The sequence below is a fragment of the Poromitra crassiceps genome (genome assembly GCF_964638095.1).
Source record: "Poromitra crassiceps genome assembly, chromosome: 3".
Classification (NCBI taxonomy): domain Eukaryota; kingdom Metazoa; phylum Chordata; class Actinopteri; order Beryciformes; family Melamphaidae; genus Poromitra; species Poromitra crassiceps.
In genome coordinates, this window is record NC_139625.1 from 47,654,132 (window position 1) to 47,678,928 (window position 24,797).

General features: G+C 43.6%; 1 protein-coding gene across 1 annotated transcript in view; it reads right to left on the bottom strand.

The window, feature by feature from the left end:
* The window catches only part of arhgap5 (Rho GTPase activating protein 5), a 133,703-nt gene that overhangs the window by 71,031 nt on the left and 37,875 nt on the right, over positions 1-24,797 (bottom strand). Inside the window, exon 4 of the mRNA XM_083633855.1 lies at positions 20,124-20,277. Within this exon, the coding sequence (XP_083489981.1) occupies positions 20,124-20,277 (154 nt within the window). The remainder of the gene's footprint in view (positions 1-20,123; positions 20,278-24,797) is intronic.

A 24,797-nucleotide genomic window follows, 5' to 3' on the forward strand; every position in this document is an offset into this window, starting at 1 on the left:
TAGGCATTCATTTTGTAAAAAATATATATATATATATATATATATATATTAATATGATCGATAATCGATAATTGATCGTTAATTTCCCCCGATTTTCGATTATGGAATTTTTTCAAAATGAACATCCCTACTTTGGAGTTGAGCTAGCTGCTGGACAGAGCCATCTAACAGAGCCAATAATAAGGAAAACAAAGGCAGAGTCACACACATTAGGCTACATAGAAAGCATCAGTCAACATCACATAGTGTCTTTTCTTTAATCTGGTGGCAGCATTTTTCAGTAAAAAGTGAAACGACACAGATGGTTTATAGTGCCTGCCCCAAGTGCAAGTTGGGAGAAAATGGGGTGAAAATCCGAAAAACACTTGGTCAAAAAGAAAAGAAAAAGGACTGTGGGTCCGTTTTCCCAGGCTACAATTCACTGAGAACTGGAACCAATGCAAAATTTGAACAGATCAGTAACATGACAATAAGAGTCTAAATTACTATGCCTTTTGTCATTGTGTTTTATCTGCAGACTAAGCAGTCATTGGCTTTCCGTTCTATATTTTTTAGGGCTGTCAAACGATTAATTTTCTTAATCGTGATTAATCGTGCGATTAATCGCATCTTTGTATCGCATGTTTAAAATGCTATTATTTTGCATTGCAAAGCATTTTTAATTAGATATTAATAATTATTACCAGTGTGTCGTGATTGGGAATCAAATGAATGCAAATAAATGTACTTTGTGATCTTGAATTTTAGATTTATTTTCAATTCAATAGAAGTGCAATGTAGACAGGAGGTCACAAAATGTCTACAAAATGCATCTTGAATAGAAAATAAATGCACAATAATTGTAAACACTCCAGAACGCTCCAGAACCGATACTTCTGGCGGCGGCGCTGTGGAGCAGTCGAAACCCAAAATGACACAGCCGAAGAAGGCTGTATCTGAGCTAAAAACTTTGGCACTTCCATGTGAATAATGGCTCGGTATTGGAAACTGTGTATTGATAACATGTATATCGCGTGAAGCCATTGAAGCTGACCTCCCAGTGGTTAGAGGACCCGCGCATCCGAGACTCTGAAGGAAGAATGAGAGAGGAGTCTCGCGCTAGCTAGCTGGCCGCTAGCTACTTTTAGGTGATAGCTCGCCTCAAACTCGATGTAGTAAATTCCGGACTATAAGGCGCACCGGTGTATAAGCCGCACCTTCAAAGTTGACTATTTTTTTCTTATATAAGCCGCACCGGACTATAAGCCGCGGGTGTTTTAATGGTATTTTTTGTTTTTTTTTACAGTGCACACAGTGTCCGCGGTGTGGTGAAAAGAGGGCAAGAGAGGAAATTAAAACAGAAGTGGATTTATAGTTAGAAAGAGTGCTAAAGAAGAGAGAATTCCGTTTTTTATTTTTTTATTTTAGTTACTCACAGTACTATTGACCAGTCCAACTCAAAAGATATTCGGCAGTTTCACTTTGAGCTCTTGTTCCGCCGCTGTCCATCAATGGTTATGACGAGTCTCGCTGGGTAAAGTACGCCAAAGCGATATCCATTGACTTTAACCTTTTCGATGATGCTGTTGTATGTTGCGCGTTTCTGTTGCACCAACGCGGAGAGGTCCTGCCGGACGAAAAAGCGCGTACCCTCCCAGGTGAGGGGCTTCTTCCCCGCAGCCTGGAGGATGAGTTGACGGTCGGGCCAGCGGAGTAGGCAGATGAAGATGGCCCTCGGTGGCAGGCCGGGGTCTGGACGTGGCCGAGGCGCCCGGTGTGCCCTGTCCACCTCTGGTGGTTTCTCGCCTTCCTTCAGGTCCAGGATGTAACACACGATTTTGCCACGAAAGCGTCCATGTCACCAATCTCAGCTCCCTCTTTTACATTGATCAGGCGAATGTTATTTCTTTTACTCCTGCTGATTAAGTCATCAACCTGCGTGTGCAGGGTTTCGATTTGTTTTTGCATTTTATCCACTTTCGGACTCACTGTGTTGTTTTTGTCCTCCAGTGCGCTGATGCGCTTTTCCGCATTAGAAACTCTGTTCACGGTTGCCATTTCTTTAGTGAGTGAGTGGATGGACTTCTGCACGTTTTCAAACTTGTTTTCAAGCTGCTCAAACCTCTGAGCGATGTCGGACTTAATCGATAGTGTTTCACGGAGTAAAAGTTTAGCCCAAGCCGTGTATCTCCAGCCTCCAGCAGGTGAGTCATTTCCTCATTCATGGCGGTGATTGCTTCGTCTTTTTCTTTCTGCTTACCTGTGTTGTGTTATGTTATGTTATGTTATGTTGTTAAAAGAGGGCAAGAGAGGAAATTAAAACAGAAGTGGATTTATAGTTAGAAAGAGTGCTAAAAAAGAGAGATTTTTTTTTTTTTTTTTTTTTTAATCCATAGATAAGCCGCACCGTTATATAAGCCGCAGGGGCCAAAAAAGGCCAAAAAACGGGAAAAAAGCCGCGGCTTATAGTCCGGAATTTACGGTACTTCGGTGATATTTTAATTCCGTTTTACACAAGGTGCAAACTACGGCTCTTGACTTATCCACTGTGCCATTTGGGAAGTAAAACAAGCCATTTAAAAGTGTATTGCTGTCGTTCTCTTCCATGACTGCCTGCACAAGCAGGAGACAGGAAACCGAACGGCTTGACTACAAGTACGGGTGCGACGAAAGACAAAATAGCGGCATGCGATTAACGCGATTAAAAAAAATAACGCGTTATGATCGGCGCGCATTAACGCTGACAGCCCTAATATTTTTGTAGCCTTTATTTTTGTATTGACTATAATAATCAATAAAACAATCATATTATATCAGAAGTTTTCTTTGTTTTGCGTTCACAGTGATGTCAGTTAGATTTGGTTAGGTCAGAGCTATGCTCACTACATCTGCCTTTTTTTGAACCCCAGGTGTGCATAAAATACAGGTTAAAAACAAAAAACAAAAAATGATATATATATTTTTATTATAATAATTATCGGTTATCGTATCGGTCATCGGCCAGGAGAAGCAGATATTTATCGGTTATCGTATCGGTTGAAAAAATCCATACCGTGCATCCCTAGCCTAATGTGCATGTTATCCTGTGTATTCTACGCAAGAGCGGTGCTGATTGCTTCCTAAAATAAACAGCTACCAAAAGAAAGTCTGTACCAGGCTCCGTTTTGTTGAGATTTCCCCAGCAGAGCATGAGCTGTCAGCTTTCCGAGCCTGGCCGTAGCACCCCGAAGGCAGCACACAGCTCTGTCTGTATGCCTTTGCCTGGCTGATAGAAGTACTTCCTCAAACCCACACATCTCGTTGCAAGCCGACGAGAACGCGCATCAGACACACAAACAACATTAATATTATTTACTGTCGATGATTAAATACCGTGTTTTAGAGTTCCGTTGTTGTTCGCTACGTTTGTGCTGTGTCCTCTGTGTTCCTCTGTCTCTGTGATCTCCATGCTGAAATTAATGTCCAGCGCGATACTGTGTTCGACACGCCCACAAACAGAAACAAAACAATGCGAGCCAGGCCAGGCACACAGCAACTCTGCCGACCCTGTTAAACTGAAAACCGCAATACGCATACGCAGACTGTCAACTCTACTGAATGAAGGCATCTCCAGCAGGGTCGGCATGCAATGAAAGGCAAGGTACAGCATAGATTTTAACACATTCTAATCTCCTTTTAGATATTTGGGTAATTTTGAGAAAAAATAACACCAAGGGGGACCATTAAAAATCAGAGTAGACAAAATACAATAATAATAATAATAATAATAATAATAATAATAATAATAATAATAATAATCATTATTATTATTATTATTATAATTATAAAGATAATGGTAAAAAATATAATACAATTATTATTACCGGTAATAAAGAATATATAGAATAAAAAAAAATCTGCCTACCCACTGCCTACCTTGTCTACCCTGACTGCACAATCACTGATGAAAGGGTTGGGTGGGCTGCAGAAGATGTTCAGATTCCAAAGTGGGCCGTGGCATTCTAAGTTTGGGAACCCCTGATCTACAGTATCTAACTACAGCAGTGGTTCTCAATGTGGGGTCTGGGGACCACCAGGGGTCCTTGAAGAGCGTTCTAGGGGCCCCCAGCAAGCAGAACATTGAGGGTTTGCAACTTCCAATCCATTAGGTGTTCCAGTGCTGGGGCCCTTTACCCACTAACTCATTAGATCCACATTACTGATGATTATTAATCAAAATCTCATTGTGTCAATACATTTTGAGAAAGCACCAATATTGTGGTCGCAATATTGATATTGAGGTATTTGGTGAAAAAATATTGTGATATTTGATTTTGTCCATATCACCCAGCCCTAGTCACACTGTCATGGATTGAATGTGGTTCTGTCTGTTGTTGTTTTTGCTTCAGTATAATACGTACTTTGAATTAAATAAGTCTGAATTAAATAAAACATTCTATAGAGCATCCTTGTTATGCATTAATGTTATGATGACCAAGCACCAGTCAAAGGAATGATTCAGAGATGATGAAATGTAGTGAAAACAGAGGTAGTGGGGGGGTAAAACTTTAAGTTGAAATAATAACGCGACCTAAACCGACACGAAAAGCCGTTTAAAATGCAATTATTCTTCAAGCAAACTTTGCTCTGTCTTTTTTCTCATCAAACAGCCTCGGGAAGTCCTTTTGAAGAGCGGGGAGCAGAACGCGCTCTCACATCAGACAGAGTGCTGGGAAGATAACCGCCAACGGGACTTCCAAATGCATCAACGTCAAAAAGCCATTTAATCATTCTCTCTGCCGCTGCCTCGCTCTCCCTCCTCCAGTGTCTCTCTCTATCCTCCAGTGTCTCTCTCTATCCTCCAGTGTCTCTCTCTCCTCCAGTGTCTCTCTCTATCCTCCAGTGTCTCTCTCTATCCTCCAGTGTCTCTCTCCTCCAGTGTCTCTCTCTCCTCCAGTGTCTCTCTATCCTCCAGTGTCTCTCTCTATCCTCCAGTGTCTCTCTCTATCCTCCAGTATCTCTCTCTCCTCCAGTGTCTCTCTCCTCCAGTGTCTCTCTCTCCTCCAGTGTCTCTCTCTATCCTCCAGTGTCTCTCTATCCTCCAGTGTCTCTCTCTATCCTCCAGTGTCTCTCTCTCCTCCAGTGTCTCTCTCTATACTCCAGTGTCTCTCTCTCCTCCAGTGTCTCTCTCTATACTCCAGTGTCTCTCTCTATCCTCCAGTGTCTCTCTCTATCCTCCAGTGTCTCTCTATCCTCCAGTGTCTCTCTCTATCCTCCAGTGTCTCTCTCTTAGCCTAGGTAAACCCAGCCACCACGTGACCTGCTCTCTCAGTTCCCAGTCACTAGCGTCTAGACTCCGGGCCATTCAGATCGATTTCTGGGGCGATTGAAAGACCCGCGCAGACCCGCAGCCACCCCGCAGCCAATGAGTGACGGCGTGACTGCCAACATCAGTCCTGCCGTGATCGGCCAATCAGAGAGTGCGTCTTTGTCAATGACGTGTAACAGCTGCAGCGGCTTAGCACTACCTAGCCGTTAGCATTTGGCCTCTCTAAAGCATAGCTCCCGAGCTAGCTACTAGCTGGCTAGCTATATGGCTATGCAACTACGTGAGGAAATTCAAGTGAAAACAGCTGTTGAGGTTGAGGTCTGTTGATCAAAATAACACCTAGCGTTATCGAAATCGGATTTTAGCGGACCATACAAGCCAGGGCTTCAGAGCTGATCACCTGGACACATTTTATGGCGAAATTATCTGATAAACTTGTCTGTGCTGCTCTGTGGTGATCAGCTAATGTCTTCATAGCATTGTGATTATGATTTAATGCATTATGGAAGATAAACGCTGGTTTAACATAATTAAAATAATTCCCTACCAAACATGTAAAGTGACGCTTCTGGGCAGTAGACCATTTGGGCATAACATTATGTAATGTGACATGAGATCACCACATTTCAATAAATATAACGTTTTTGCACATTTGAATGCTGCTGGTCGTTTGTTTAATGCTGTATATATATTGGATATTTAAAGCTGATACACTTTACACAATCAAATCTAACTTATTCACAGCAATACACAGTCCAGTAGTACAGTGGGCTAATTGTTTGAATTATATCGAAATATATTTGCATGGTGTAGCATGTAATGCAGATAATGTAGCTAGATACTCTGACACAGAAAGGCAGACAAGCTAGCAGCAGGGATCTTGTATATATCTTGAATATCACCCAAGGAAATACCACGGTTTAATGCCAACAGATAAACCATACAGATTTGTTGTAATTGTGAACACATAAGGGAGCAAAGACATGGTTTTCAAGCATAACACAATGTACAACTTTTATTCAAAGACAGGATTGAAAAATATAGGTCACTTGTATTCACTTCAGTAATGTCAGGTCTCAGTCGCATTCACGCTAACCTCTTAACTTCTAGCTAGGTCAAACACACCTTAACGTTATGAGTGTGGCCGTTTTGGATTAACATTAAGTCCACGATCAAGTCTAGCATTTCGGTATATTCCTACCTCTTAACATCTAGCTAGCTAGGTTGGATCTGGAATATGATATCGGCTTGATACATTTGATTGTAGCTACTCATACAGCCGTGTGGAGCTTATCTAGCTAGGTTGCATCTGGAATATGATATCAAGCCAGTAATGTAGCTAGCTAGCGTTAAATAGGTTTATCTGTAACCACGCTGAAATGTGAGGGCATTAACGTTAATATTTCTAGCTAGGTCAAACACACCTTAACGTTATGAGTGTGGCCGTTTTGGATTAACATTAAGTCCACGATCAAGTCTAGCATTTCGGTATATTCCTACCTCTTAACATCTAGCTAGCTAGGTTGGATCTGGAATATGATATCGGCTTGATACATTTGATTGTAGCTACTCATACAGCCGTGTGGAGCTTATCTAGCTAGGTTGCATCTGGAATATGATATCAAGCCAGTAATGTAGCTAGCTAGCGTTAAATAGGTTTATCTGTAACCACGCTGAAATGTGAGGGCATTAACGTTAATATTTCTAGCTAGGTCAAACACACCTTAACGTTATGAGTGTGGCCGTTTTGGATTAACATTAAGTCCACGATCAAGTCTAGCATTTCGGTATATTCCTACCTCTTAACATCTAGCTAGCTAGGTTGGATCTGGAATATGATATCGGCTTGATACATTTGATTGTAGCTACTCATACAGCCGTGTGGAGCTTATCTAGCTAGGTTGCATCTGGAATATGATATCAAGCCAGTAATGTAGCTAGCTAGCGTTAAATAGGTTTATCTGTAACCACGCTGAAATGTGAGGGCATTAACGTTAATATTTCTAGCTAGGTCAAACACACCTTAACGTTATGAGTGTGGCCGTTTTGGATTCACATTAAGTCCACGATCAAGTCTAGCATTTCGGTATATTCCTACCTCTTAACATCTAGCTAGCTAGGTTGGATCTGGAATATGATATCAAGGCTTGATACATTTGATTGTAGCTACTCATACAGCCGTGTGGAGCTTATCTAGCTAGGTTGCATCTGGAATGATATCAAGCCAGTAATGTCAGGTCTCAGTCGCATTCACGCTAACCTCTTAACGTCTAGCTATAGCTAGGTTACATCTGGATTATGTATAATATACAGTATAATACTACGCTCACTACGTCATGACATTCACATTAACGCCTCCAAAAATCTACTGTAGCTAGCTAGCGTTAAATAGGTTTATCTGTAACCACGCTGAAATGTGAGGGCATTAACGTTAATATTTCAATTAGGTCAAACACACCTTACCGTTATGACTGCGGCCGTTTTTGATTAACATTAGCGTTAAGTCCATGATCAAATCTAGCATTTCGGTATATTCAGTGTGTGTGTGTGAAAAGGATGTTAGCATGCTAGCATTATTAGCACAGAATGTATACAGTCCATGGTACAACGTTAGCCCTTCAAGTCCTGAGGCGAACAGCACTGGAGGATGAAGTCTGCAGTCTGGCATTCAGTGTCCAGCATAACAAGCACGCCTGTTTCCTCATCAGGTTGGCAGCAGCTGTATAGATGATGACTGTTCTTCACAGCCACAAAGACAGTTGTCCTGTTCCTCTTTCATTCCCTGACCACCGTCACGCGATGTTCTCTCTTCTTGTAGCTGGTTGTAACCATTTGCGTGCTAGCAGTACTGAAATGAAAAGTGTTAGCTCGCTTGCTAACAACAAAGGTCGCAGAGCGATGACGCCATCTGCTGCACTGCGCATGTGCTCTGTGCACAAAGCTGGTTGGATGACGGTTGCGTAATGGAGCGGTCTATCGGGGGGGGGCCAACAACCGCAGGAAATCGTTTAACAATGGTGGGAATCCAGACCATAGTGACTGAGAACAGGTCTGAGAGCAGGTCACGTGGGGGATGGGTTTACCCAGGCTATCTCTCTCTATCCTCCAGTGTCTCTCTCATCCAGTGTCTCTCTCTATCCTCCAGTGTCTCTCTCTATCCTCCAGTGTCTCTCTCATCCAGTGTCTCTCTCTATCCTCCAGTGTCTCTCTCTATCCTCCAGTGTCTCTCTCTATCCTCCAGTGTCTCTCTCTCCTCCAGTGTCTCTCTCTATCCTCCAGTGTCTCTCTCTATCCTCCAGTGTCTCTCTCTCCTCCAGTGTCTCTCTCATCCAGTGTCTCTCTCTATCCTCCAGTGTCTCTCTATCCTCCAGTGTCTCTCTATCCTCCAGTGTCTCTCTCTATCCTCCAGTGTCTCTCTCTGTCCTCCAGTGTCTCTCTCTGTCCTCCAGTGTCTCTCTCTATCCTCCAGTGTCTCTCTCTCCTCCAGTGTCTCTCTCTCCTCCAGTGTCTCTCTCTATCCTCCGGTGTCTCTCTCTCTCATCCAGTGTCTCTCTCTCTCATCCAGTGTCTCTCTCTCTCATCCAGTGTCTCTCTCTATCCTCCAGTGTCTCTCTCCTCCAGTGTCTCTCTCTGTCCTCCAGTGTCTCTCTCTATCCTCCAGTGTCTCTCTCTCCTCCAGTGTCTCTCTCTGTCCTCCAGTGTCTCTCTCATCCAGTGTCTCTGTCTCTCTCATCCAATGTCTTTCTCTCTCCTCCAGTCACTCTCTCTCCCTCATCCAGTGTCTCTCTCTATCCACCAGTGTCTCTCTCATCCAGTGTATCTGTCTCTCTCATCCAATGTATCTGTCTCTCTCATCCAGTGTCTCTCTCTCTCTCTCCTCCAGTGTCTGTCTCTCACTCTCATCCAATGTCTGTCTCTCACTCTCATCCAGTGTCTTTCTCTCACTCTCATCCAATGTCTTTCTCTCTCCTCCAGTGTCTCTCTCTCATCCAGTGTCTCTCTCTCTCTCTCCTCCAGTGTCTGTCTCTCATCCAGTGTCTCTCTCTCTCTCTCCTCCAGTGTCTGTCTCTCACTCTCATCCAGTGTCTTTCTCTCACTCTCATCCAATGTCTTTCTCTCTCCTCCAGTGTCTCTCTCTCATCCAGTGTCTCTCTCTCTCTCTCCTCCAGTGTCTGTCTCTCACTCTCATCCAGTGTCTGTCTCTCACTCTCATCCAGTGTCTGTCTCTCACTCTCATCCAATGTCTTTCTCTCTCCTCCAGTGTCTCGCTCTCATCCAGTGTCTCTCTCTCTCTCTCCTCCAGTGTCTGTCTCTCACTCTCATCCAGTGTCTTTCTCTCTCCTCCAGTGTCTGTCTCTCACTCTCATCCAGTGTTTTTCTCTCTCCTCCAGTGTCTCTCTCTCCTCCACTGTCTATGGGGAGCAGCAGGAAGCATTTAATAAAACGTCTCTAACAGATATCTGTGTGGCGGTCTGCTGCCAGAGAGCGCACATCTCTGCTACTGCCTCAGAAGACTTTTACTTTGACTCCTCTTCTTATGGAAACTCATTGGACAAAATTTACCCTATTGTACTTTTTTTTTTTTTTTTTACATTCAAGGATTTCAACCCGAAACAGTTTTGCGGGACTGGGCAGGAAAAAACGAATCATTTTTTTTTTTATGGAGTGAAATGTTCTATGGTCTCTCCTGATTCTAAATAGACGGTTTTCCCCAGCTGCAACCCCACAGCACTTCCTTTTTCTCAGCTTCTTATGTTTTATGGCGGTTGGGATCCTTAAATGTTGCATTACCGCCACCAGAATTGTATCAGTTTCACAGTGCTAACTATTTACAGTGTCCACTTTCTCAGCTGTTCAGGGGGAAACACTGACATAGCCTACTTCTATTTCTATTTAGGGGGGCACGAGGCACGGTGGCTCAGCGGTAGAGCCGTCGCCTCACAGCTAGAAGCTCCTGGGTTCGATTCCCGCCCGGGACGCTGTGGGCGCCGACCCACACCGTGGCATCCCTACCCAGGTGCCCACTGCCCCGCTGGGCCATCTCATCAAAAGGGTCTTTCTGTGTGGGTTTGCATGTTCTCCCCGTGCTCTCCAGGGGTTCCTCCATACAACATCGGTATGGACCCCCCACTAAAAACATGCAGATCGTCATCTGACCAGTGACGACTACAACCGAAGTTGGTCCCCGGGTGCTGTACACAAGAAAGCTGCCCACTGCTCCTGGCCTGCCCACCGGAGGAAGGACAAGCCTGGATGGGATAAATGCAGAGACCATATTTCACCGGCCACTGTCAGCATGAGTGTGTGTGTGGCCACATGTATGTGTTGGGTTGTCGTGTGACAAATAAAGACGGGTTTGTCCGTCTAGTTCTTCTCTTTTTTTTTCGTCTATTTCTGCTATACGTTTGTAAATGTAAAGATAGGCCTATGCGTGTAATAAGTTCGTACTAATAGCTTAATCTGTAACATGTAGCTTTTATTAGCCTCTCAGGCTAGCTCCGGACCAGAACCACAAAGCTTCCTACTACCCAGCGTGTGCATATCTTTCCGACAGGGGTGGTTGTTATGGCAACTATCATCAAGAACAACAACAACTACAAGACATAAAGACCGAAATAGGCTAACTTGTTATTACTGTGTCTGTCGGAGACACGGCCTAACGTTAACATTTAATATGAGCCGAATATCAGCCTGCACTCGGCTATGTATACAGGAAGTAAACCGGATATTCAGGTGGGTTGTGACGGTTGTTATTGTTGTCAAGATAAAACCATCTATAGCTGAAATTTCTCGGTTTGACTTGACCAAGTAAAAAAAAAATTATCCGCATTTTACGAAATTAGGCATCCTAGCGCTCGGTCTCGCCAACCCTGCAGCTCGCCGAGCTGGCCCTGCAGCTCGTATGCAACTTGGCTGCTGCATGGCCTCGTCTGCTCTATTGGCATGCGCAGCGCACAATTGCTCAGCATCACTGATGACATCACTCACCGATGACATCACAATGATGTCACAATGTCTATGACATCATCAGTGATGTCACAATTTGCCAAGTGTAACCAAAAAACACAATTGCTCGAGTGAAATCACTGATGATGTCACAATGCCTATGACATCATCAGTCATGTCATAAGATGGGTTTGGTCAACAATGATGTCACTGATGACATCACTGATGTCGTCATAGACATTGTGACATCATCAGTGGGACAAAAATGGAAACAGTGTCCACTTGCTCCCTTTAAAAAAAAAACACGATTTCAGACGGAAGCCCGTCTTTATTGTCACACGAACACTACAACACATGCATGCGGCCACAACACACACTCATGCTGACGGTGGCCGGTGAAATATGTCCTCTGCATTTGACCCATCCAGGCTTGTCCTTTCCTCCAGGGGGCAGGCCAGGAGCAGTGGTCGCTTTTTCTTTCCAGCGCCCGGGGACCAACTTCAGATGTTGTCGTCACTGGTCGGATGACGATCTTCTGCATGTTTTTAGTGGGGGGTATGTACAGAGAAACCCCCTGGGGGGTACGGGGAGAACATGCAAACTCCACACAGAAAGGCCCTTTCGACGAGATAGCCCACCTGGGCAGTAGGCACTGAAGATATGGGGGGTCACAACTCCAGTGCCCATAGCGTCCCAGGCGAGAATCGAACTCAGGACCTTCTAGCTGTGAGGCGACAGCGCTACCGACTGCGCCACCGTACCCCAGATAGATAGATAGATAGATAGATAGATAGATAGATAGATAGATAGATAGATAGAGAAAATCTATGGAAAAATAAATGACAGATGAAATCCCTTTATGAAAAGAGCCTGAAAACGCAACAGCTTCAACAACAGATTCTGCTTTAAAGACAATACAGCATCAGATTAGTATTTAAGAATAAAAGTAGATCCGGTCTGCCAAACAGGGACTATCTCTCCTAAATGGTATGCCTCCCGTTCTCTTCTATCAGCAAAAATGCTATTAGGCCAGTGTGGGAATTTAGCCAGGGACAACTGCAAAATGCCCCAAGAAATCTCAGAATGCCCCTAAAACCATGATCAAGGGGCAACATTTGCACCCAGATTTTGATAATTTTATTTTCATTCAATTCATTTAATTCCCATTTCCTTCTCTAAAACACACTCAGCACTTGCAAGCTGGTTGCCAGGAGAAGATGACGAAAAACACACACACACAAAGAGCGTTGTTGTTCACACTGCAAATGTATGCACTAAGCCCCCCAAATGTTGTAAATGCCCCCATGCCACGGTGGCGCAAAAGTTGCCCACAAAATATATTTTTTTAATTTCCTACACTGTATTAGGCAACATTCATTTGTAAAGCATTGAGTCAACAGTCAGTCTTCTCACTCAGTCCATTTTCATGGTCTCATTTAAATAAATGGGAATAACAAACACTGCAAACTGGTCCAGCTGCATCTGATCTTTGTGAGGAAATTATATTATGGTTTCCATTGCGGTCAAGAGCCGAATAACCCCCATGTTAAACCTAAGTGGAGCATTGCTTTAAAATGAACTTCAGTAACGTGTTGCTAAAGTATAGAACAAGTAAGAATCTAGCATTTATGTTATAGGATGAAATAACTGTCTCCAAATCCACAGCTAGCCTATGTTTCAAAGAGTTTCTAAGGACTTTCGAGGGGTTTGTTGAGAAATGAGCACCACAGTTTGAAATAACAATCAGGCCTAAAAAAATGTTTTGTTTAGTTCCGGTTTCCGTCTGACCCTGTCAATTTACGTGCGACCCAAATTTATTTTATGAGCTTGTTGATTTGACGGTGGCGCTAAGGGGCGGGTTTGCCACTGCGCGAAGGTGCTTTTCGCTACGGATACTTTAAAATTAAAATGGCAGGGAGCATGACGGACATGTGCTTTGTGTCGCTTCTCTGCCCATGCAGCACTAGCGTGCCAACCAAAATTGTGAGATTGGGGTTAAAATCATTTGAAAACGTGCTTCAGGAAGTTAAACAGTGCCCTTGTATATTCGTATCAGCAGCCGGCAAAGTGGACAGAGCTGACAAATGGACGGATATCGCCAGCGATGTGGTGTCGACCCCCACTCAGCAGCTTGGTTCACTCGTCAGTGGCGTCATGGCTTTATTTCAATTGAGGTATTTAGCACTGAAGTGCACGGCAGAGCTAGAACCTGTGCCCTCGACGGCTCAAAGTACCGCGTCCGCCTTCGAGATACATTTAAAATCAGCACGTTTTAATAACATTGAAGCATTCATATTGACTTAAATATTTTGTTCATATAAAAATGTGTGTAGAGCACAGTGTAGGCGTACATGTAGGCTATGTTATGAAAAAAGTATCCATCGCTGCTGTAATTTTAAGGAAAATAAAAATATATATATATTTCTTATCTATCCCTTGCTGCCACTGGAAAAAATAAATAAATAATAATAATGAAAAATCCCTACCGAGTACCGACCCATCACCTCAACTGACAACCAACAGGAACCAACATTTTTTTTTTTTTAGGCCTCAGCAGTGGTTCTCTATGTGGAAAGACTAAACGCATAACTAACATTTGGCTATGGTAAACAGTTAATTTCATAAGCTATTATGCTTGTAAGAACAACTATTACTATGGTAATGATAGAACAGGGATAATCTGTTGTGTAGGGCTGTTCACACAGAGTTTTGCATGGACACTTTTTATGAGGAGAAATGAGCGACAGACGTGGTAAGGTGATCTGACATTAGCTTAGCAGCTGTTAGCCGACTGTAGCCCAGTAACTCCATTATTCAGCTGGTTAGTTCGAGCAGACAAAATAATGCTTGTGGAACAAGCAAAGGCTTAGCAGATATTTCAATACATGTTCGTATAATCCATACTGCCTTTATGATCATTGTTAGAGTAACGTAAATCCAATCCACTGCTTACAACATCGGCTGTTCTGCCAAAAAGTGATTCATTACAAACAAGTGATTAACGTTGACTGCTAAAAGTGATTGCCAAAGTGATTGTCTGACAAAAAGTGATTTTTTTTTCCTCCATATTTTTTGTTGCTAACTTTATGGGAAACAACAGTGGAGACAAGTGGTAAAGTGCAAAGTTTTGAATGAGTTTTATCGGGCCTGCGTTATGGAGAAGCGCATGCGTCTGTCTCGTTTGCAGAGATTTCCCCGTGCGTTGTTAAAGTGCAAGTACCCAAACGGCAGAAACGTTACTCGAATAGTAACATTTAGTACTAGTACTTACTAAGGAGTACTCCATCCCTAACACACGTGCACCTCAAAGTCTCTCTCTCACAAACTCAAATACACCAACGAGTCATAGGCAGAATCGCGATTTCACTGCACCAGTCTGTCACATTTACAGACACACAGTCTCTCTCACACACATCTCATTCTCTCTCTCTCTCGCACACGCACACGCACGCACGCACGCGCGCACTCGCGCACACACACACACACACACACACACACACACACACACACAGAGTCATATTTTCTTCTCACACACCAAGTTGTGAAACCGCAGGCACCACAAATAGCTGCTAGCACCTCCAGCCTCTGTGCTGGTGGCTCAGCTCATCATGTGGTTCAAACTCAACTAAAGCAGCAGTCTGGCTTCCCAGTACCAACATACGTTTTTAAGTGGTGCAGCCGCAAAAGGTGAAAGTAGACCTTTTTCAAAGTAGAAGAAATGGCCAACCGAGTAACTGCATCTTAAACGCTCAACTCCATTTACTCCTGCAGAAAATGTCTTTTGGAAGAATTCAACGTTTTACTTGGAAAATTCAGCAAAGAGTATATAACAAGCGCAAACCTTTTAGACCACTGTGCCACTTTTCCCTCCCCCCACCCCCAAACACCACCCAGATCCCCCTAGCCACTAATCCTACCCACCCCTGAATCCCAACTCTCGTAGAGCCCGACCGATACTGGATTTTTGAGGCCGATGCCGATACCGATATTAGGGAGTAAAACAATTCCGATAACGATATATCGGCCAATATTCTTATATTAAATATACACATTATATTACACAATGTTTTTGCAATGATCCCTCAAATATCAAACACTTGACAAAGATATGACTTGACATGACTTGAGATACAGTATATAATGTAGGCAGGATATTTTACAGCTTATCAATAAACTTTATTGTCCAGTAGTCATCAGGGAAATTAGTCACCAGGAACCCCTAGTCGTCATCCCTAGGCTTTATTCCTTTTGGATATGAGGGATATTAAAAAAGCACAAAGAGATTCTGGCTGCGTCTGCAGAGAAAAGATATTCCAGAAGAAGGGAAGGGAAAAGCTAGACACACTTAAAATCCCGTCTGGACGCAGAGCGCTTCACAGCACCGGCCGTGAAATCTCACATACACTGCTGTCAGCTGCCAGGCTCGCGCGCACTTATATCACACGCGCGCGCGCGCACGCACGCACATGCACATACACACACACACACACACACACACACACACACACACACACACACACACACACACACACACACACACACACACACACACACACACAATTAAGATTAATCCAAAACTTTGTTGGCACAACTTGGCAGCCATCAAATCACATTGGGAGGGGATTTTGGGGACAGGAATTAACAACAAACGCAGAAGCGCTGCCAAAAGAACATTCACTCAGGACTACAAACACTGCTACAGAAATACAGCACGCACCGCCTTTAGTCTGCAAAATGTACATACATTACACGCATTTGTTGCATGCAAGATTCCCAAACTTTCTTAATTAAACATCAAATTCAAGGACTTTCCAGGCCCAATACCCTCAAATTCAAGGACCCAACACAGCATAGTTTGAGACAGGGATTAATTTGAGACAAGGTTAATTACTGTTACAACACTGAGAATGTTTATAATGAGAACTAGCAGCTTTACAGAAGCTCACAGACAACTAAAGCGAGAGAGAGGCTTGAATGTGTGAACAGTACACTTCTCAACTGTGCTGTGTTGCACCTATTTCCTAACATCAAGTACAAACAAAATTCAATTTCTATTATTGCACAAAATATATAGATTCAAGCACTTTCATTGACCCATGTCTATTTATGTACATTAAAAAAAACTACAGAGACTGTTTAGTGTTTAACAGAGACCCACTTGACAGTTTAACAGAGACCCACTGCTTCTTCAACAATTCATTTACCTGCAATGATAGGGTCCATATATCATTATCTAAACGGAGCCATTCTCTAACACCAACAACTACTGGAACCCATCCTGCAACCAGCACTGAGCCATTCTGGTTGTTGGAGCCAAAATTACCCACTTTATACACACACACACACACACCAACAAAACACTGGGCAGGAAACACTGCGTCATCACATATTTCAAAGAATGCAAGGAGAAAAAATAAACAGTTACAAGGTCTTTCCACGACAGCAGCAACACATTTGTTCCTGAGAGCTCATTAAGAAGCACTAAGCATGGAAATGAATGAGTGTAGTGGAGCGTGTGTAAATGCATTATGCAACGACCATTGATGAAATATAAAATATGCTGAGTTAGGTGGCCAGAACACTGAGCAACACTTTGGCTGGCTGGATTCATCGCTGTTTTCATTTCATTTCAAGCCTTTGTTTCAACTCGGAGCCCACTGGAACCGAGTGCACACACATACAATACAAGACAATTATACAGACAATTATCAAGCAAGATGAGTCAGAGCAGGCAAAAACATATACACCATGGTCTCTAATCATGGCTTTGAACTGGCCAAGAGATGCAGAGAGAGTCTATTTTAAAGGTGCTTTGTAGAATATTTCAGGAATGTGGAGCAGCAAATGAGAAAGCAGTCATACCAAGTTCTGTGCAAATATGGGGGAACAAGCCAGTCAGCTGATCAGAGTATGGTAACTAAGGACCTTCTGGTTTAACAACACAGAGATGTAAGGTGGCAATTTCCCAAGAAGGGCTTTGTAAAAAAAACAAAAATCATATCAAGAGATGGCCAACCTCTGGGTATTATAGACGGTTTTCACCGAATGGTCAGTCCTCAACTTTAATGTGTTTTTTTTCTTTTCTGTCCATAGCAAACACAAACAGGAAGTGAGCTGGGGTTGAATTTAGAATGTTTTTGTTGTCAAGTTAAACCCGTCTATACAGTAACTAGCGCCCGTAATAAATCTAAAGGCAGAGTGATACGCTGAATCAAGACGACGCGGCGTGCCGTGGACAGCTCTTAGCCGTTGTAAAATCACTGTAAAGCATGGTATCTTGGGGCCTATTGCTTAATTTGATTAATTAATTAATTGCTTATTTCCTGTCAGCTATTGTATTAGCAAACACTGCAACTGGAAGTAAGGTAGGGGCAATTTAGAATGTTTGTTGTCAAGTTAAAACTGTCCATTGCAGTCCATGTAAACGTAGTCATTGTCAGGGATGAGGGTTTGATTCTCACTGGTTGACCTGTACAGAAAACACATGCACTTTAAGAACAGGCTTGGATAAAAGCTTCCCCTCAAGGGGAGACATCAGACCTCAGTAAGGAAGTGCTCACACTGTGGGAGAGGCTCGCTGACAGCTGGGCAACGAGCCAGCCACATACCCAGCATGCACTGGGGCCCACATCCCAGTTGGAGCCACACATGTGAAAACAGACCTGCTCTCTCTCTCTCTCTCTCTCTCTCCTTTGCTCATCCAGGGAAAGTCCAGTGAGCAATGTGATGTAATATGATGCATGGTCCTTTTCAGCAACGCCGTGCTTCTCTAAGGCTTTTGTAATACCTCCACTTTGGAAGACAATTCACGTTGCACACTCTCCTCTTTTCTTTTAGTTTGGTAATTTAATCTCACCAAATGGTTCCTGCTACATGGCTCTTGTCAAGATGAGTGACATTGCCCTGACTACAAAGCATACAACGGCAAGAAAAGATGAGTGTGCGAGTTGAATTTTCTTTACAAGGGACTCAAACCAGTGACTCTAACCATTGGATGAACCTGGCCACGGGTTACACCCTTTACAACCAGTCCTCCACTACTAGCTACTGAGCAGCTCCACTGGAGAAGCACACTTCACTGGTAGTTGTTGCGGGTGAGGAAAGTGCTTCTTATTTGCTCCGCCATCCAAACCAGCTTTTCCCAGGATTCGAACCAACAACCTTCTCCAACCTGGAGGCTGGTTGGTTTGACTCAAGCTGCGTTCACACCAACCTATTAAAGTTTTTCGCTGGCATCGAGTTTACATACAAAGTCAATGCAAACTAGCGATTGAGCGTATATTCGCCCGGGAGAAAAATCGCTGGGCGTCTGAGCGACAGAGACAGAGCGATAGGGAGAAAATACGCTCGTCGCCCCAGATGAAATATCCCAACTCGAGCGAAAATACGCTGGCATCAGTCGCTCGCTGTTCAACGCTGATTGGCTGCCGTGTGAGAGCGAGTCAAGGATCACACTGGCTTGGAACAAACCGCTGGTTTATTGTGTGGCAACAAACCGCATTGACAGGCTGACAGCTGACATGAAGTGAAGTCTGTACTACCAGTATGAAGCTCGCGTTAGGAGCACGCTGATAGGCTTAGCTTGTAAACATCTACGGTGGCTTGTAGTGGACAAACATCATGACATTGCGTAACGTTATAGCCCCCACATGTCCGTCAATTCGTGTGCCTGTTGATGAGCGATTTAAACAGAGCGATACCAAAGGGTTGAATCAAGCGACAGAGCGAAAAATAAATATCTCGGTGTGAACACAGCTTTAGCCTGGTAAAACCATCCTGATCCATCCATTCTGTTTGGCTCTGTGTATCAGTCTGAACCTCCAGCCGTCCACAGTGATTTCAGTGTGTGGGACTACTTGCCTTGACAGACAACTTGTTCAGCCAATCAGCATCATCAAATCCAATCCAAGATGGAAGAATGGCGAAAACTTTTCCGCTGAGAAAGTGGGCTGGTGCATACTTTCTCTGGTCTCATTGTTGTTATGGAGTCTATTTCTGCAATAACTTCACTTATGGCTGTGTTTTACTCTACTAACATTAACATTACCGCTCATTGCTTCGGGAGACACCATTACTGTTTTGCCAGCAGTGGTCCTGTTTGGCCCAGTTACATCATCAACTATGATTGGACCAGTTACATCATCAACTATGATTGGACCAGTTACATCATCAACTATGATTGGACCAGTTACATCATCAACTATGATTGGACCAGTTACATCATCAACTATGATTGGACCAGTTACATCATCAACTATGATTGGACCAGTTACATCATCAACTATGATTGGACCAGTTACATCATCAACTATGATTGGACCAGTTACATCATCAACTATGATTGGACCAGTTACATTGTAATTTCAGGAAGTTCAGAATTATACATATAGAGTGAAACAGAGTATAATCAGGCTAGGTTTGACTGACAGACCAGACAAAACATGTGAAGCCGATCACACCAGCGCCAAGGAGTGAACTTATTCAGACTTTGTTCAGCCCTCCTTAAATCATCCCTCGCTCCATCCCTCTCTCTCCATCCCTCCCTCCCTCCCTCGCTCATTTGGAAAGCAGAGAGCGAGGCGTTTTTGCAGCACATCATCACCAAGCATTTGCGTGTCAAAACAAAGTGCCTGTACCTGCCAAAGATACACACTCCAACTGCCAAAGACACTAACTGTACCTGAGCATCCAGGAGGAAGAAAGACACATGAGCAACAATACTAACATAGTAAAAAGAGTGGGCTATAAAGAGAGAGAGGGAGAGAGACAGAGAGAGAGACAGAAACAGAGAGAGAGAGAGAGAGAGAGAGAGAGGGAGACAGAGAGAGAGACAGACAGAAACAGAGAGAGAGAGAGAGAGAGAGACAGAGAGAGCAAGTGGGTGACTCACCGGTGCGCTCGATGTAGTCGACACACTTCTCGATGAAGAGGGGGATGGGTCGCTCGGGGGTCACCAGGTTCTGCAGGGGAACGCCAAAGTAAAGGCTCTCCCACGTCCTGCGTGTGGGGGGGTACAGCGGCTTGGGGGGCTTGGAGGATTTAGCCTGCAGAGGAGGAGGAGGAGGGGAAGGGAAATGCAGACAATAACACATTAAATAAATGTTCATTCAAGTCAGGGTTCATACACATGTTGACCAATGGATTTCCATGACTTTTCCATGACCTTTACATGACTTCAAAACAAATTTCCATGACCAAACATTTTGTGAAGTCTTGGTGTATACATGAAAGAGTTAGGACATTCTACTTTAAAATGTCACTAGCCTACACTTCACTTACTGTAATGCAGCCTTTAAAACAAGGAAAAGACAACATGTATGCCGTATCACCATACCATATCGAAGACATCTATCTATCTATCGTGATCATCATCATCATAACTAAAGGGAACAAGTGGGCTCTGCAATTTTAGTCCCAGAAGTGGTCCCACCCAACTGGAAGTGATGTCATCAGTGATGTCACTTTAGCAATTGTGCATTGTGATGTCATAGGCATATGTGTGATGTCATAAGACTGATGATCTCATCAGTGATGTCATGAGAGCAAATCCTGAGTGAGCAACACATACACACGCTGATGATGTCATAGGAATTTGTGTCATAAGACTGATGATGTCATCAGTGATGTCATAAGAGCATATGACATAGGCTCCGATGTCAACTTAAGGGGGGCACACACACACACACACACCACACACAGCCGCATCATGCATGTAAACTTAAAGGAGAATTCAGTTTTTCTACACCCCGGACCTTATTTCCATCTTAGAATATGATGTTTTACTCACCCAGAGAACTTTGGTTCCATTCTGATCGCCATAGAAGATATTCAGGTCCGAGTAGAGTCCTGGAACTGGCCAAAACGGGGCATACGTAGTACACACTGGAATTAACATTTTCTGCAATGTAGCGGTTCATATCCTCATAATATCTCGTCCATAAATGACAGCGAATCAGTCTAGTCTCCTCCGGGCTGCCTCGGACAGCGTCGGTTTCCTCATCCGGGGTCTGGGAATCCAACAGAGGCATTCCTCCTCTGTTCTCGGCCGTGCAGCACTTGTTCGTCCCTGGCCTGTTGTTCCTCTCTCCTCGTCCGCTCTTCAATTTCGATTAGCTCTTCATCCGTTGTTGTAAACAAGTCGACAGTCGCGGGAAAATGGCCCCAGGTGATTCCTGGTAGACAATAGCCAGGTGGACAAAGGAGTCAAACTCAGACTTCAGCGGGACTTGGGGCGAGAGTTGGATTCACAGACCCCGGATGAGGAAAACAAGGCTGCCCGAAACTGCCCAAGGCAGCCCGGAGGAGACTAGACGGATTCACGTTCATTTATGGATGAGATATTATGAGGATATGAACCGCTACATTGCAGAAAATACAGTACAGTGTGTAATACGTATGCTCCGTTCGCCCGTTTTGGCCAGTTCCAGGACTCTACTCAGACCTGAATATCTTCTATGGCAATCAGAATGAAACCAAAGTTCTCTGGGTGAGTAAAACATCATATTTTAAGATGGAAATAAGGTAGTCTGGGGTGTAAAAAACCGGAATTCTCCTTTAAGGACAATAACATTTTGTGAGCAACACACACGTGGCGCGTGCACGCACCAATAGAGCAGACGAGGCCACGCAGCAGCCGAGCCTAGGAATCGAGCGCGCGTAGTACTCAAGATACCTAGTATTGATATAAAATCTATATATTGCCCACCCCTAATTTTGAGTGCCGGAAACAACCTCCCAATGATGCAATTTGTAGTTTAGATTACCGTAAATTCCGGACTATAAGGCGCACCGGTATATAAGCCGCAGCAGCAAAATTGACTGTTTTTTACATATATAAGCCGCACCGGACTATAAACCGCGGGTGTTTTGATGTTTAATTACCATATGTAAGGGTTCGTGCACAGAGAGGAATGTCGGGAAAGAGATGGCTGTTTGGGGAAGCTCCCATTTATTAACATTTCAACAAAACAAGCATATCCCGCTGGGGATCTTTTCTTTTGGCATTGTGAGACGCTTAAAAATCACCATCGGCGGGAGCTTTACTCCAGATGCTGTGCAGCCAAGAACACAAGTGAAATTCGTTCTCTCGTGACCTGTGGTTCTCAACGTGATGGACGATTCACCTTTCTTGTTAACAGTCCTAGTGAGAGGCAGGTCGAACGTCAAAGGCACTTCATCCATATTTATGATCTGCTCCGGTCCGATGGAATATTCCTTGATCTTTCTTTGTGTGAATTCGCCGAAGTTTGTAATTTTCTCCTGGTAGTCGGGAGGGAGTTGCTGACACACAGTCGTCCGCGCCCTGACGGACAGTCCCTTTCGTCTCATAAATCTGAAACACCAGGATGGTCCACCTCTAAAATGTTAAATTTTCATTTCGGTGGCGACTGTTTTGGCCTTCAGTCGGATCTGAACGGTGGACACACCTCGGCCGTCTGCTCTCTGTGTCAACACCCTGATGCCAAGGTTACGTGCTGCTGCTCGATTTCCTTCTTTCCTTCTTCTTCTCGCCGCCATCGTCGTAACACAGCCAGTTCTCCATCTTTTGAAGCATGATGTTAGATTATATATAAAATAATCGAAAAAACAAGCAGCAAAGCAATGCATATAAAATGTGCTGATGAAGCTGTGTAACCTGTAAAATCCATCGATTTTGGAGGTCACCGAGTGGCCGTTTGCTTACCGTAATTACCATATGTAAGGGGTCACGCACAGAGGGGATTGTCGGGAAAGAGATGGCTGTTTGAGGAAGCTCCCATTTACCGTATTACCGTAACATTTCAACAAAACAACATAACACAACACCACCTTTGTTTATTTTTACAGTGCACACAGTGTCCGCGGTGTGGTGAAAAGAGGGCAAGAGAGGAAATTAAAACAGAAGTGGATTTATAGTTAGAAAGAGTGCTAAAAAAGAGAGATTTTATTTGTATTTTTTTTTATTTTTTTTCTGAAAAAATCCATAGATAAGCCGCACCGTTATATAAGCCGCAGGGCCAAAAAACGGGGGAAAAGCCGCGGCTTATAGTCCGGAATTTACGGTATTAGATTTCTGATGTAAATGCATCTTGTGAAGTGAAACGTGCAGTATGTAATTTTCAGCCGCTAGGGGTCTCAAACTTAAAACAATAACAGAAGATGACGTGTCATGGCGTCATGCAATAGTGTGGAATTATGCGAGCCGTTTTATGAGAATAGGATTCCCTCAGTGTTCATTGTTCACAAGGTTTTTACCGGGATCCGTTCCCCGCAACAGTCTTCTCTCCAAAAACAAACCAACTCTCTAAATACAACAGGTCAAAACGCTGAAAGTAACTTCACGTTAAAATCACTGTTTCCCCAAATGGAATTTGCTGGACGGCTGCAAGCCGCGCTGTTTGCTAACATTAGCTCGACTTGTTTCTATTGTGCTCAGTTTGTTTTAAAGCTTTGGCTTCATCCGTGTTCATCGTTCACATGGCTTCTACCGCATGCCGGATTATACTAGAGTCCCTCCTCTCCAAAACAAATGGACTCTGTAATTAAAACGTGCAAAAAACACCAAATGAACAGTTTGTTAAAACTCACCATTTCTTTCCAATGGAGTTCAGTGGATACAGGACGTCCGTAAGGTGAGCCGTTTACTCTCTTTCTCTAACGTAACTAAGGTTAACTAATAAGATCCAGAACTCCAATGACTAAAATCATTCATCCAGTCAAAAGATATAGTTAAAAACGACCAATATCTAAAAACTGGCAGTGATGTGATTTGAAAAAGTAAGAAAATAGTCTAGAATTGCCCGGAGAATCCAAGTGACAGCTGGCGCTCTGTGGTGACATCATCGACAAAAAGCGAGTCGCTCAAACAATCCGTGTATTGATATAGTATAATAAAACTAGAACGACCGCACTGCGGATTTATGCCTCCGCCATTAGTTCATTCTTGAGTCCAAATCGCCATTTGAGGCAAATTGGAAGAAATTCCGTCAAGGCACTCCTGAGATGTTCCTTTACAGAGCTTGGAAATTGGGTATGTGAGGTCACAGTGACCTTGAACTTTGACCTTTAACCATCAAAATCTAATCAGTTCATCCTTGAGTCCAAGTCGATGTTTGAGGCAAATTTGATTAAATTCCATCAAGGCATTGCTGAGATATCGCGTTAACAAGCTTGAAAATGGTGTTGAGAGGTCACAGTGACCTTGACCACCAAAATCTAATCAGTTCATCCTTGAGGCAAATTTGATAAAATTCCGCCAAGGCATTCCTGAGATATCGCGTTAACAAGCTTGAAAATGGTGTTCGAGAGGTCACAGTGACCTTGACCTTTGACCACCCAAATCTAATCAGATCATCCTTGAGTCTAAGTGGGTTTAAGGCAAATTTGATGAAATTCCGTCAAGGCGTTCCTCGGATATCGCGTTAACGCACATCGGACGGACGGACGGACATACGGACAACCCGGATCCATAATGCCTCCGGCCTGGCTATCGCCATCCATAATTATGGATTTTGAGCACTTTTGAAAACATTTGGGATAATGTAAGTGCATAACTAAAGAATATATATAACATAGGTCTACTCGT